The sequence below is a fragment of the Ambystoma mexicanum genome, chromosome 10 (assembly GCF_040938575.1).
Source record: "Ambystoma mexicanum isolate Mex_15411 chromosome 10, UKY_AmexF1_1, whole genome shotgun sequence".
Classification (NCBI taxonomy): domain Eukaryota; kingdom Metazoa; phylum Chordata; class Amphibia; order Caudata; family Ambystomatidae; genus Ambystoma; species Ambystoma mexicanum.
Window position 1 is genome coordinate 1,319,755,145 of NC_090932.1, and position 16,466 is coordinate 1,319,771,610.

A 16,466-nucleotide genomic window follows, 5' to 3' on the forward strand; every position below is an offset into this window, starting at 1 on the left:
TTGCTGACACTCACCTAAAACAAGGCTCAACCAAAGTTTAAGAAACCAAAGCTTTCCTATTCAATAGTAGCTGCATAATACCCTGCCTTCATCAGATGCGTAATTATACAAAATCATCCCTCGGTTGATGAAATTAATTTGTTGGCCGATACACTTGTGCGAGATGTCCTGCATCATTCGGCTATTAGGTATCCCACTACCATATAAAACATGCAGATTCAAAGTGCCTTTTTCGCTTGCTATCTTCCTTAAAGAGATTAATGTTGCAGCTGAAAGTCCAACGGAGGAGAAAATTGTTTCTGCGAGTACCTGGAACATTGAGAGATCTGATACATAAATTATGGCGAGACAAAATCTGTGCAGAGTTCGCTTTTCCACCAACTGTATATTGGAATATAACTTATTTTTTACATCTGTTCAGGTCATTGACGGCACAACTGAGTTTATTACTGGCGTTTTTGCATGGAACATCCACGGGATCTCAAGTAACCTCCTTGCATTCAAAGAGAAAAAAGACTTTGTTAGTGAGAACACCACAAAAGAAGTTTAAAGAATGGGGGTGGGGGCTCATAAAGGCCACCATTTCCAATTTTGTTCAGATTACTTCTTACAGCAAAGACTACACAAATGTATTGAAGTAGTTTAATCAACAGCCCTGTGTGAGCATAACAGGCAATCATAGTCATTACCAGGTAATAGGAGAGTGTCTCCCCCAGCATTGCCTGATATTTTGCTAAACTGTGGGTAATTGACTCCAAAGACACATTGCTGTAGAAGTGGTCTGCATACCAACCAAGGTATATTACATGTAGAGGGCAGACAATGTACATTGAGCCTCTGTTTGGTTTTGATGATTAATATCTTTAAAGTGCCCTTTTTCCTTTTGGGAAGTGTGAGCTTCTATGTAAAGCAATGTGTCGAGGAGTAGATTGAAGGTTGTTCTCTAGACCAGGGCTCTGCACACTGTAGCTCTGGACTGCGACCCCCATGATCCCTCATCTATGACTATGCTGGCTAGAGGTGGGACTTGTAGTCCAAGAAGTCTGGAACATCTGGAACCCCACTCGAGACATACAGCTATATGCGAGCAGTTAAAACAAAATGAAGAACGCCCGGCTAGTTATGAAGTGTGGTTCTTGGGCGTCATCTTAGCTAATACAATAAACACATTGTTTGCATGTCTTTAAGAAAAATGTGATGGTGAAATAATAAAAAGCTTCTCAAAGATAAGGATGCTTTTCAAAAGTAGGTGGACACCTTTAGGATAGCTCATTACATCTTTGCTGCTTCTGTTCATACTTTATTTAAATGTCATGAAATAGATTGCCAAGAAATAAATAACAGAGCACCCTCCAACACATAATGCTGATGACAAAATAACACAATGGAAGCAACAATCCAGAGGTGTGATATGCACCAAGTGAAAGGCTATGGAGTACATACCTGCTGCTTAATCGGAGCACTTGGAGAAGGCAGTATTTTTTCAGACCTCAGCAGCGCTGTGTTACCGCCACCTAGAAGGTGCAATTGAAAGGAACTCTGATTGGCTCTAACTGATTGGCTCTGATTGAACTCTGATTGGCTCTAACGCATCATCTTGTTGGTGAAAACACTGCAATGGTGATGTAAGCATGACCAGAAACACAGAATACTATTTTTCCAGTTACCTCCTTGCACAATAATATCAAGAAACTGAATGTAGCAAAAGAGTAGGGTGAGCAGGCCCAAATTAGCTGCTGGATTTCTCTGTCTTCACTAAGTCAAATATATTATGCGGTCTCCAGCTTTCCCAAAAACCTTGGTCAAGAAACCAGTGCTTCACGGTGCACATGATAAATCTGTGATGGCACTTGTTATGTCTTCATGGGGGTGGCTTCTCTTGGGGTTTAGTTTGGTTGTATTTAGGCAAGAACTATGTCAACTGGTTTTACAGAATCACAAAGGGCATTACGTTCTTTGGTGAGCTATGACCCCATGAACACCTCATCACCCTAATAAAATGCAGCTAGCCGAGCACATTCCGGCCTAGTTGCTCACATACGCGTCCTTCAGGCCTAACGCAGCCAGAGCCCAGTCCGGGTGTCCTCCCACCAGACTGCACACATCCAACTGATATCTTCAGCACCACACCTAACTCTGGAATGCAGCTACAATCCGGCATTTACATCAACTGCACACATATCTGGTTCACCCACGCACCCTACGATACTACCTCTCTCTACTGACCAGAACTAAGGTTCCCGAGGGCGTTCAAACTGCCAGCGCTTTGAGGTAATACCAATGATATATAGAGCGCTATATAATTGCCAAGTAACATAATATAACATATAAGGACAGCGTGATCTAGGGAATGATTTGCTCTGAAATACGTATGCCTGATACCTATGTCTTCCCTGTGTATTGTGATACCAGTCTCTGCTTATGTTTTGTGTTTACGGCCCCTGTCATAGTATATCGTAAGCTCCAGGCACCTGGGAATGGGTTGTAAATGTATGCTCTAGTCTTCGTCCCTTTCATTGGTGCAAAAATGCCTTTAAAGAGGGCCTGGTTCATGGAATTTTTTGCATGGTGCAAAGAGGCTTTTTACTGGTACAAAGTGACTGCACTGCCAACAAACACCCTGATTCGTGGAACAGTGCAAAGTGTCTTTTTGCCATGCAGAGCCACTTTGCACTGCAAAAATACACTTTGCACTGCTCCACCCTGATTCATGGACGAGTGCAAAGTCGATTTTTCTTGTGCACATTGATTTTGCGCACAAAAATACACTTTGCACTGTTCCATGAATGAGGGTGTTTGTTGGCAGTGCAAATTCACTCTGCACCAGTGAAAGGTCCTTTGCACTGTGCAAAAGAATCCATGAATCGGGCCCATGGATTCATGGATTCATGGAATTCTTTGCACGGTTCAAAGTGACTTTGCACTGCCGAAAAGTGACATATTTTTGCAGTGCAAAGTCAGTCAAAAGTTATTTTGAACTGCAAAAATGACCGCTTGCACTGACTTTGCGCTGCAGAAATACACTTTGCACAGTTCCATGTGTCCTCAGTGCGAAGTCATTTTTCGGCACTACAAAGTCATTTTGAACCGTGCAAAAATTCCATGAATCAAGACCTCAGTATATATCTCATCAATTGCAATCTCTAAATCATCATGAGTAAGTCTTAAAACAAGGACTGAAATGTTAACAATGTAACCAATTGTGATTTAAATTCTGCTGTTCTCCAATCCACTGACAGATCCTCTGTGTGCCTCTTCGTTGCCCATTGCATCTTAATTTGCATTTGGAAGTCTATCTATTTGTGGGTGAAAAACTAGTTGGATGCCTACTTTACACGCTATCTGCTAACCTTTGATTGTACTCCTAGGTCATCACGATGAAGCATTAGCAGTAGCAGAGCGAGGAAGAACCCGGGCATTTGCTGACCTTCTGGTGGAACGCCAGACTGGCCAGCAGGACTCCGATCCCTACTCCCCGGTGACCATTGACCAGATCCTGGAGATGGTGAATAGTCAACGGGGCCTGGTGCTCTATTACTCACTGGCTGCTGGCTATCTCTACAGCTGGCTACTTTCTCCTGGTGCAGGTAAGGTCACCCCAGCACTGGGAAACCATTCTAATGTAAGCCATTTAACCAGAGAGCTTCTGAATCAATCATGGGCACTGCTCGGCTTGCTCTTCTTGCACCAAATTCTAAGTTGTGTTTTTGTCGAGGCAGAGTTGTGTTTTTGTTGAGGCAGACCTTGTCCACAAAAAACACAATTTCTTTGGTACCATGTTTTAGTTCTCAGGAAATATATGTAATCTTTGGGCATGTCATTGTTGAGGTTTTGAAAAGTTGATGGAGTATAACTGTTAACATTTTGGGTCATTTTCTCGAACAATAACGAAATAAAGAAGTAAATGGCACAGAGGTGTTTCTAAAAATTCCATAGTTAGGCCATTTGCAAGGTTCAAATAAAAACACAGAAGAGGGGAACATTGTGTCTAGCCCCAGCACCCAGAAATTGTGGGTAGACAAGTAGAGGCATATTATTGTGCAAAGATTAATGGTCTTATGGTCTTGTCTGTGCACAAACACCACAAGTGCCATTCAACAGTTAATAGGCCAAGCAAAAGCATTGTTCAAGGCATGAAGCGCAAGTTATCACAGGAAGATTAAAAATAAGAGAAATGCACTCTGCTCATTGCCATAATCAAGACACTACACAATACGCCGCTACTAAAGAGGCAGGTCTATTGAATTAATGTCTACAGTGTTGTCACTGTTCCACCATGCCATGACCAGTGCAAATAAACTAACATGACAGCAAGCAAGAATGCAGCCTGGCGTACAATTGTTAAAGGGAAAGGTGAAGGCAGTACAAAAAGCCCATGACCCGTGAACATGCAGTGAAACAATCAGAACATGATGACATGAAAGTGCAAGAGAAGAGGGTAGCCCATAAGCCTGGGCAAATAAATGTGGCTGAACTCCAAATAAAATGAATTTCCATTGTATTTGGGTGATTCAGATTCAGCCAAACACTTAAGAGCTTCGGGTGACAGATTCATGATAAGCTCATGACAATTTCATACTGGTGAAATGTTGCTGTAAACACTGGGTTGAAGAGGTCTGACCTTTTCCTGCCAGTCATGTTCAAAGCAACACAAGTATAAAGTTAATGGAATAAGACAGAACCTTTCCTGCCAGGGTTGCTCAATGAAAGCAACTTGTCTAAATGACTAATTGCTTGCAAGTGGCTCCTACTTTATATACAAAGCACAATGAACTCTGCTGCTGGCAACATTTGTGACCTTCTTAAAAAAAAGCACTAGATGCCACATTCCTAAAAAATAATGCAAAGAAGAAATGCATACAGGATGCATATTTAATTTGCATTCATTTAAGAAATGTGCAGGTTACCTTAGTCACAAAGTCGGACTGCCATTTCCAGGGGGTGGTGCTGCTGCATAAATGATGCCTTGGCCAGACCCTTGGCATACATTAGTGTCTGGGGCATGTCCCTGAACTCACATGGATGCTGGGAGTGTATTTTATCTTGACACAACCTTAAAGGGCCTGTCATTGTGAAATGTGTAAAAAAAGGAAAAAACATTTCTATCCCAGTTTGAGAGATAGTAATATAAGTGGGGCAGCAGCAGTTCAAGCCACTGCTGTTCCACGCTTAAACCATTGCATTAACGCGTCACTTTCCCTGTGCCTGAGCCGTAGAGGCGCAGTGGAATGTGTTTGATTTGTGCACATGTGAATGTGCATCCTCTATATGATTTCAGGATGTGCATTAAAATGTAGCTACATGCCCCCTTATTTGTGCAAATATGCAAAGGGGGTGAAAAAGGACTCTGAATGTGGGCGTCTATGATGCACTTTTTCAAAGGGACTTTGTGATTGGGCCACGTCTTTTTTGTAAGCAAGTGATGACATTCACTAGTTCATATCATCAATTGCGGCAACAAAAATGTAGAGAATAGGCCTCTTACTATAGATGCATGTTGTGTTTTTTCCCAGGTACAGAGCTCATACCATTGCAATCCTACCTAAATAAATGGCATCCCTTTAAGGAACATCATCGTCTACATCTTGAATGCCTGACATGTGACTGATGCTTCCTCAGCAGCATTACTGGCCTTTCTGAGGTGATTTGCTTGCATCGATGGGCTCTCCGTGTTATTTAATAAATAACCTTGGTAGTCCTCATGGAAGCAACATCATCAGAATGAAACTTTGTGCATCCCAATGCATGGCTGAATGCCAAGACCTATAAGCTTTTCAGAGGTCCATGCCTGCTATGAACTCCCTATATTGTCATATTATAAACCTCCATAATTCTCAAAGTTGCAACCTCTAAATGATAAGAAGCAGTCCCAGGCACTTGGGCCAATTGACTGAATCTGCTGGTCTGACAGGCAATCGTACACGTCCCCACTCCAACTTTACTAATGTGATCCACTTCAGAAGGAGGAAAGGCTGAGATCTTCTTACCCAGATTCAAACGTGGGTAAGAATCTAGATCTCCAGACTACAATGTGCTGTTATACTTGGATAATATTCACAGATGCAAAGGACTCAATTCTGTCCACCTTTCTCCCCGTCTCCCAACCGCCCCCGGGCTACCCCCTGCCGCCTTTCCTCCTTTTGGCGTGTTTGTTTCCCCCAAGAATGAACCTGAACCTGAAGTTCTCCAGAACGTCCATGAATGGCCCACGGATCACTTCTGAGAAAACACTAGTCGCGTAAAACATAGTCGAGCAACCAATTTTCAGAGGAAGCCTTCTCCCAGAAAGGGACCCACATTACGGAGCCTGCAAGTGCCCATGGGGACAATGATGCTCCCCTTTAAAAAGCATTTCATGTACTACGATGTGGCAAATCGTTATGCCAAATTCTGTTGTGAAAAAGAATGGTCTGCATGACTACAAGATACTACACCATTACTCGCACAGGATACACTTTAGCCATCCCCATGCTTATCAGGGAAAGTCTACCATGGGTACTGCATGTCTTGTTATCACACAGGAATTACATCTAAGGTCTTAACCATTTGGCACAGCTGAGCTGGAAGACTCTGTTTTCTGGGAGCTTCACAACATTTCAGTCTGATGTGCTTGCTTGAATATAGAAATTGAACATGTTTTTAATGATTTGCTTTTCTAAATATTGATTTGGCAATGTATACAATATGTTCTTCAAACATATATGTCTAATTAGCACCGGGATACCTCCTGGTCTGGGCGCTACAACAAATACAATAAATAAATCCAATAAATAAATGTGATAGACGTCCATTTTGACTTGATTTCCATGAAATGTGGGAAATTGTGAATTTGAGTGAGAGAGGATATGTATGATGTTCTTCCTGCAAATGTAGTTGCTACTCTTTATGTAGGTCTGTATGGAGCTACATCTCAGCTTCCCACATCGACACGACCACTGGCTCAAATACCCTGCGACTGTCCGTTCCCTCTGATCCTAACCACCCCCGACTTCCTTGTTTCCCTGGTATGGGCACATAACGTACCCTAAGTGAAGTCCTTGGTGCCGCGAGACCCTTGGGGTGGGTCCTGCTGCAGCATGAAAGTGTATTTAATTAGATCACGCTACATACAAGGCACATCTATGTAGGTACAAGAGATAGGCCATTCTGTCTAATCTAGAATTTGGATGTCTATGCCGTTGAGCAGCCCTAGAAGGCTGGTAAAATAGTTAGTTCCGGTGGAAGGAAGGGGGTTAAATCCCGAGCTGGAGCTAACGTGTGTTCTCCAAACGAGTCTCAAAATGAATGTGCTTTTCCCCAAATGAGGGAAGATTTTGTAATATGTTTCAGTGCCATATAATCAGTTTGAGTAATATGCTTAGAAATGTCTCTATGGCTGTAAACCCTCACCTCACACCACAATGTTCCAGTGAGGTGTAGCACCCACAAATTCCCATTCAACTTTAGCAGGCTACCATCAGACACTTTTCCAAGTCTGAACATGCACCATAGGTTAGCCTGCGCACAATGAACACAGCAGGGGTTTCATTGTAGAGACACATTATTTTTCCTTTTTTTAAAGAGGGAATCTTTGGAATGTGTTCTAACTAAAGCCCCAGCATCCTCTCGACACTGGGAGGAAGGGAGGGTGGACTCTTAACACAGTATCTGCATCTTACATTTATATTGTCACAATGCTGTGGTTGTATCCCCATTTCAGCCCTGGCATGTGTTTTCTAAGGTGTCCAAGCCTGGCAAGGGATGGGAGTACAGGTCACATGAGAGACTGTTTTTCAGAAAGGTATGGTGTTTTAGAGTGCTGGTCAAAATGTAACATTGATGTGGTGTAAAAGTGCATGTGTGTGTGAGAGAGAGAGAGAGAGAGAGAGAGAGCAAACACAAGCAATTAGCAGATCTGGCCTCCTGCACTGGTCCTAGCAGGTCCTTACAAAACGCTAAACACCTGAAGATCCCGCTTTCAGTGAAGCTCACGTAAAAAATTTAATTAAATTCATTTATAGAATTTTTAATTACAAAGTCTCATACAAGACCAAGGACTAGAGATGCAGTACATGAACATATACACATACAAAGCTAATTAAGTACAGTGCATCTCTAGCAAAAACAGGAGTTTAAACAATCAGGAAAAAAATAGAGGAAAGAAATGAAGGGGAGGGATGAAGGTAAACACTGAGCGAAGCTTGAACAAAAGATACACATAATATTCTTTAAAAAAGTTCACACATGTACATCATTAAATGGACCCCATTTTGAAACTTACTCATCTATATGAGGCTCACTTCTTGCCTTAGAGAAGATCGTCTTCCGCTTCAGCATGTCCAAGAGCTTGTGTTTCTCTGTTAACCTCCTGTAGGATCTAATGTATCTCTCAGCACAAGCCACCCATCTGGATGGATCGCTATAGAGCATTATGGGTAGGAAGAATGAAGATAGAGCATTATGGGTAGGAAGAATGAAGATGATGTTTATCACTTGTTTATGCTGTAATGAAGGTCTTTATAATCCGTTTAGTACTAAGTAAAAATAAAAAGAATGCATTGGGGGTCCTTATGTGGTTGGGAACAGCTGTCAACAGGATTCATTTGCAATGCTGAAAGGCCCTATCATGTGCTGTCCTAAAGGGGAATCCTGAATGTCTTCTTTTAGGAATTCTGAAGTTTCATGAACACTTTCTGGGAGACACCATGGTGGAAAATGCCAGCGACTTCCATGAAACAGGCAGCATGAACCTTCAAGCGTCAAGCAACACCACACTGGAGCAATACATTGCCAGCGTCCGGGAAGCGCTGGGTGTAGACTCGTACTATACAAGGTAAGCTGCGGGAACCTTCACTCGACCGATCTGCCTTTGTTTTGACATCTCACAAGATGATGGTTCAAAGAATGAGCCACAGGATTTCAATCCAAAGAAAGTAAGATGCAAAACAGTGAACAATGGCAGATAGTCCAATCCTACCTTCTAGAGACAGGGCTGTGCTCGAGTATTGTGATAGTCTTCAATAATGAGATATAAAAAGGTATTATTTTGTTCATCTCCTCTTGGCTATGGTGTTCTGAAACATCCACGCTAGCACACGCTTTGAAGCAATGTAGGAGACAAGGGGATCACGTTGAGGTCCTAACTGCTTTGCATTGCATATGTTTTTCAGAAGCAGATGGCTTGCAGAATGTTGTATGTGTGTTAGGTGTAACATAGCCTGGGTAACATTTCTTAGCAGATTTAGGCATGAAGTGGCCATCATGGGATTCAGGACCACAACCTCTGGGGCTTCATGGAGGCAGAGTGCATGGGCGCGCCTTGGCTCCTTTCTGGTTGGCTGGGCCCATTGTCCAATGATGATTGTCAATTGGGAGGTAGACGATTGGGGTCCACCGCGGTATATTGTACAGTCCAGCTGCAAGGGAATGTCGCTGCTAGGGATTCAGTGGCCCTCTTAAGCATGAGAGAGTCACCCAGATGTTCTGTATTCGAGGTCTCCAGGGTCCAAATGGCTGTAGCTGCAACTGCAACATTGTTATTTTGAATAAACACTAACTATCAAATGTTTTGACTGTTTAAAGGTCTAACGCTGTGATGATGGCATGTGTTCTGGGGGCCATGAACATGCAAATGTGTGCAAATCCCATTGTGCTATTATAGTGCATACATAGCTTTTCCATCTCACTCTTAGCTTGTTTTCTTGTATCTTGTAGCCCTATTCTCCAAATAACATTTGCCTTTGTGTTATGTGACATGAGCTGCCCTGATACAAAAGTCAGAGAAATAAAAGGTGTGGTGCATTTAACGCCTGCTGTCACGCGCAACAAACAGGGAAACAACTGTAAACAATTGTCAGATACTGTCTTTCAGTACATTTGTGACTGGCCAAAACCGTGATACCAGGTGTTTTTAGAATCGAGGAATGTCTTCAACATAAGGTCATGAGACATGAGAAAGCAAAGTACAAGTATTAGTGGTGGGTTGATGGTAGATAAATGTGATGGTATTCAATATATAAAAAAGGGTTGGAGACCAGGGTTCAAAGAGAAAAGGAGTGTATGATATGATAGGTTATTTATAATGGGTGAGGTTTCTAAGCACGGGCCCGGAGGTCGAACCTGTGGTGCTCCGTGTCGTCTTGCTTCCAATGCGAGCACGTTGCCCCTTAGCTCTCCTCCCGAGACGGTAGACCTGTGTGGTCATGGCATGGCTTTCATTGGAGTCCAGACTGCATGTTATGTTGCTGGTCTTTGTTCAAGTTCAAGATCAGCTATAATGCATGGTTGTCATGGGCTACCTCTGTTTGAAAAGTCATAAAACCCCAACTATAGGTGATGTAAGTAGCTTCTCTTGGCTTCCATGCGCTGCTTGATTCTGTGGTTTGTGGGCGTCAGAGCTTATCCAAGAAACACTGGGAGTTCAATCAAAGGTGAATTTCCTGATGTTTCTTTTTTTTATCCAGGCAGAGGTTTTTATTTTCAATTAGCACAACATCTGGTATTTCCAATTCCAAATGCTGATCTATATTTGTACTTGATATTGTTCATAGTTCACTTCCCTTTCTGGTCAGCAGTGGGAAGTATCCACTGCCTGCGTATCACATTATATATCGTTAGGGAAGAAGGATACGCAAAATAATCATGCGGATGCCAACCAACCCTAGAGCCATCACAATCAATCAAGCATCCTCTCTAGCGGGCGATGGCTGCAACACTCTATCAAGGCTAGCAGCATGTGCTCTGTGCAGATGGAACTGTGTTGATCTGCTCTGCTTGAAATCCTGGTCATGGGGAAGGGAAAGGCACATTTCATCTTGTAGAGTACAACGGCCACACAATCTACTGTCACTTTAAGCTACAGATAAGGAATGATTGCCTGTATCTTATTTGTTTCATATCTATTTTATTTATTGGGGTTTTCTGATTTGGCAATCTACATTACGGCGCCCCAGTGACTCCTCTTGTTGAGGGGTTTAGGCTAAGTGGGAGGATACACCATATTACAAACACTCTTATTTGAACATAATGGTTAAAGAACAAGTCACTTTAACAAAAATTGGAAAGATCCAAGATAGGTGATTGGGCGGTTGATGAAATACACTGGGGACGGGCCTTCTTGGATCGTCTTGGGGATCTATTGATGCGGCACCACAGCCCACCCCTGACCCCAAACCCAAGCAACTCCTCTGTGCATAGGTCAGGTCTGATAAGTAAGAAGGGGCCTCAGTGTTGACCTGCACAGGTACCTACAGGCAGATCTGTACATGAATGCTTTTCCTATCCAGCCGCTAGGGACCGTACACATTCTGGGTGGCTTTTTTTTCCGATTAAAAACACTAAAGCATTGGATGTTGCACTGCACTAGCAGCCGCTTTCATGTAACGAGGAGATTTATCGGGGTCCGCGATTAGAAACCTCTGGTTCTTAAGCATGTTATAAATAAACCTATCAGGTTGTTTCAGGGCCCCTGCTTGGAAGCATACACAAGGTTTTGAACTGGAACTTGCATTTCACTGGAGTGTCCAGAGAGCCGGCGTGATGTGCTCCCATCTTTCCAGTCTCATGGGGTTATTGCATCTTTACATTGAGCTTGGTAAAAGCTCAGCATACTCCATTATTTCTAGGGAGTAGCTTCTGTGTGGGACATTCACCCCATGAAATCCGGCAAGTTCTTATACAGTGAACCGTGCCTATGAAAATGCTGGGGACTCCTGCATGCAGTGAAGTCCCCATTATAAGGGCGGAGCTTCGACATGGGGCAATTCCCCCATCATAACGTGGGAGCTCAGAAGGACGGGCCTGCTCCATGAAATATGAATTGGCCAATCATAGCTGGATAACATCTGAATGGAGCAATTGCCCCATCATAGTCATAAAGAGAGGGGGCCCTGCCTGGCAATCCTGCTACAAAGAGAGATTAACACCATTTGAAGGGAGCTCCTGTCCCATCTGTACAGAGATATTATCTTTTGGACTACATGTCATATGATCCCTTACCACTGACTTTGCTGGCTAGAACTGATGGGAATTGCAATCCAAAGCATCTGGAGTGCCAATGTTTGCAGAGACCTCTTACAGGTGTAACTGGTTCATCATATCCTGGTAGCCCGTGCATAGTGTAGTCAATTTATCACTTGGAAGTGCACCCACACTATCATTGAGCACATGGGAAGCAAAGTGGCACGTGGAAGCATGCAACATAAAAACATATGTCCTTCTTCTAATTGCCCCGAAGATTTACCACGAATGTTCCATCCTTCCCCTCGAGAGAAAGAAGGGAGCTCAAAGCGGGCAGAGCTCTGCTTACATTTCTTAATTTGTGTACTAACCGGCCAGCACTGACAATTTCCAGTGTCTTTATCATAGGCTGGAGGAAGCGTGTTCTGGATTAGCACGCTTCTCCGGAGATGCCACCACCTTCATTATCCCGGTTGTTTTCCTCGTGCTTGGCAGCTTCGCCCCATCCATTCTGTTCAGTTCTGCTTTGGTGTGCGCGTCCAGTGTAGAGTGGGAGAGAGATCACAGTCGGCCATTATTAATAGCAGGGATTCGATTCCGCTATTAACGGAGTGCATCCTGGTGATTAATCCTTGGCTGGATCCGCTTTCATTTCTGTTTGTAAATTTCCGTGGGTGGTTGGATGCTGGGAAATGTAATAGCCTCCATTTGGATGCGGCGTGGTGCAATATCGTTTGTATTGATGACAAATCCTCACATACCCATACCACTCTTTTATAGTTAAATTATAAGATTCTCTCTGGGGATCACAGCGGGTTCGGAGGGGTGATGATAAACAGGCGTAAGCTCTGCACCGTCCTTGATATTTGATATGCAATAAAGATTGCCAGTGCTTATGCGACCAACTATGGTATCATCTGTTCCAAAAATGAGTGATTTACCTTGGAGATCTCACGGGAAGCTCAGCCATGTATCACCGCCGTGGGTGCGCTTCTGTTAACAAATTCAGGCAACCAGGCGAAAACAGTTTACAACCGTCTTTCCTCTGACTGATCAATCATTTTTTATGTTTACTATTTGGTAATTTATTGCATTTTGAATATTTCCCTGAATGCTCCATAGGTTTCCTTCATAGCTCATGCACGGGCTTCATTGTATGTACTTTTCAGAGATTTACACTGAGCAAGAGGCGTATAGCACTGGGTATTGGTGGATTTACGAGATCCCGCAGGGAAGAATAATAACTAGTAGAAACTACCCTAAAATCTCAATTCCCTCTAGGCGTTTATAATAGGTGTATTAAACAGCATAGTTGGTTTCCTTATATCGAGGGATCAGAGGCTGAGTGTAGATGTCAGAATTCTAACCTGTGGCCTTCCGGTTACAATAATTATTATTATTATTATTATTATTGCTGTATTTATTGAGTGCAGACCTAGCTTCGAGAAGCAACGGAACACTTTACATGGCTATACAACAATAGAGATACATAACGGAGCGCTTTACAGAGGTGTACAACAGTACAGATGCTTAACAGATCGCTTTACAGAGGTGTACAACAGTAAAGATGCATAATGGAGTACATATGGATTGCAACGTCTAAAATCCTGTGGTAATGTATGACTTTTTTTCTTGTTTGTTGTTATATGGTTTTGTCTCTTCTTCATGTTTTATTTGATCTAGGATTAATGGTACAAAAGCCCTGAAGAAGACTTTAATGTGTAGGTCGAAACACGTGCTGGCGGCAAACCAGTAAAAAGAATCTGTACCAGGTGGCAAACCAGTAAAAAGAATCGGTTCCAAGAAACTGCTGAGCACTGTTGTATTGTATAATCGTTTATTGAATTACTAGTGCAGAATAAGAGCATTGCTCAGCTGCTTTCTTAAATAACCAGCGTGCAGAGCATTAGGCCTTTAATAACCTTTATAATACCTCTGGCACTGGACTGATGTTGTAAGAGGGTTTGGCTAGCTGAGGCGGTGGGGGTTTGGATGAGTTCTTTGTATTTCGTTGAGTGCACTTGATGCGGTTTGTGACAACATGTTTGGGTGCTGACATTTGTAACGTAATCTAATGCAAAGGGGACTTGCATAGCGCACCTCTGCCATTTTGCCAACCTTGTTGTGTTTGGCCAGGGGCCAGTTGCAATACCTGAAGTGTTGATCACTGCAGGCCAGAAGCTCCTGAATCCTGAAAGCCTGTATGGTTCTCTGTAATTTGTGGCAGTGACACTTAAGCATGTGTTCTTTGGAGAGGGGAGACCCGAAGATCTGTTAAATAACACTGATGTGACATCGCAGTATCTTCTGGTGTGAAAGTATGTCTCTTAGAGCTAATGATCGTGTGGGGCGTGTAATGAGTTCTGACCTGCTCCACCGGGTTTAATGTGGTGTGAGTAGGCATACAGGTAGTTTTTATTTGGGGTCCTGTGTGCATAGAATGAGGTTTCTAGAAAATAGAGAGGCAAATCAGTGAATTAGGATAGCAAGATGATATTTGGGGTTTATTAGAAGTCCTCTTACTCGGGTTTAATGCCAGGCTGAAATGAGTGAGTTGCGGTCTTTTGAGGACCTTAGAGTGGCTGTTTTGACACGTTATCTGTCAGGATGACGCGTTCTTATTGTGCTGGGTTCTATATACTGGAGGATGGAGTCACATTTTTAAAACTGATGAGCGGGAATAGGAGAAAATGGCCCACGTGACTCTCGTCTTCTGAGCGTGTTTATTTTAGTGTAGTGCTCATGCATAAAGCATGTGTGGGTGCGTCTCACCCAGAAGGGTCAACTCTGGACTCCGCTTTATTCTAGGTTGATCTTCCTCTGTGTGGAGAGTCCCGGTTATTGAGCTCCAAAGCTTGGTCGCCAGGAAGGAGACATAAGATCATGTGTGGTAGTTCCAGTTGAAGTGTGGCACTGCTACCATGGCTGCATTTCTAGAGACACGCATTCTGGTCATCTTGTAGTGAATGAATGACCTCTTATGAGATTCTGGATCCCTCCCTTAGAAGGGAAAGCCATCAATGCAGAGGTTATCTTGTGGCTGTGTGCTTTTGAGCAATGCATAGAGCATACTCCAGGTATAAGAGTATAGCGTGCTATTTTGACTTTTTCCATTGTATTGTACAGTAGCTGTGCATTGACTGCAGCGGTTGCAAAGCCAGTCAGGGGTTTTTAGTTTGTCCATCAGCTTCGTTGGGTTTTCCTATTGAAGGGTTTTACCTGTGGTAAAGAATAACTCAAATGTATGCCTCACTTTCCCGGGTAAAATCTGAGGGGTATGCGAGAATCTTTTTGGCTGCACAGCTACGCACATGCGGGCATGCTTCAGGGCTCTAGCGTGGATCTGGGCCGACTTGCTAACAGACGATTCCCATGTTTCTGTAGTCTTGAGAAAAGTGCTTACAGTAGGTGGTGACATGAAAATTGGTTTGGCAGGAAGTTATTTAGTTTGGATGTGAGAGAATGTTGGTTATCACTTGCCTCCATATTTCAATACACATGGGATTCTCAGTGTTGTTAGCCGTCAGAAGAATAGGTATGTTTGATGATAGGAATAGGTCACCATGAGTCTTGTTTTTGACAATATTAGTGCTGGCTCATATGCGTTGCCGGGGTTTGTCTTAATTCCCATCCTTCCATAGGTCCTTAATTTGAGGCCCCACAGATGCTTTGGACTTCAGCTCCCATTAGCCCTAGTAAGCATAGTCAGTAGTGAATGTTCATGGAAGTTGTAGCCAAAATGTGTAGAGGCCGCAAGTTGAGCATCCAGGGTAGGTATATGTTAAATTGTTTAAATAGAGAAACCCCCATAGCACACACAAACTATCGGATTGAAATGTTATGTTTGGCTATCACAGGCTTCATGTACATGTTAAACAGAATAGATCAAAAGACCAGTCCCTCGATCCGGCAGAAAATGCGCTCTGCTGCTCTCGGTCATATCTCCTTTTTAGGAAAGGGCAAAAAGAGCTACAGAAGAGATCTGGAACCTGAAAGACATGTTCCTTGCTATAGACGCTTGCTGAGAGATCACGGACGGGCAGTAGGGCAGCGTTCCTGTTCAGGAGACTCAGTGAGCTCTATTCAGCAATGGGTCCTAAGCCCCAGAGTGGTCAGGTGCGTTATTGGGTATTCATGAGTATTTGGGGCTGTGACACGCCTTCTTAGAATTGGATAATGTCATTCCCTGTCTAGAATCCTTTTTAGGCTTCTCATAGGGCACAGATCTTTGGTACCGTTGGGCTTGTGTACATTTGCTCAGCAGTAATGGAGCTTTCCATTTTGTAGGGATTGTTCTCTAGTCCAGGGAGGCATGCATCATTCTTGTATAGAAGGGTTTGGGTGTCTTCCGAATCCGTATAGATAACCTAATACAAAAAATAAAAAAATGAGAAATGACCTTATTTATTTGACCAAAAATAGTAGGTATTTTGGTATATGTATGTTAAAAAATAGGTGGGGGTGGGGTAAGGGTACATGTTATGGTAGGGGGGGGCAAGGTGGGAAGCAGGGGTACTCCCCCCGCATTA

At 43.1% G+C, this 16,466-nt stretch overlaps 1 protein-coding gene across 3 annotated transcripts in view; it reads left to right on the forward strand.

The window, feature by feature from the left end:
* Positions 1–16,466, forward strand: part of TTC28 (tetratricopeptide repeat domain 28) — a 1,396,661-nt gene that overhangs the window by 1,024,012 nt on the left and 356,183 nt on the right. For all 3 annotated transcript variants that reach the window (XM_069619361.1, XM_069619362.1, XM_069619363.1), the window contains exons 10-11: positions 3,369–3,587; positions 8,647–8,812. In XM_069619361.1, the coding sequence (XP_069475462.1) occupies positions 3,369–3,587; positions 8,647–8,812 (385 nt within the window). The remainder of the gene's footprint in view (positions 1–3,368; positions 3,588–8,646; positions 8,813–16,466) is intronic.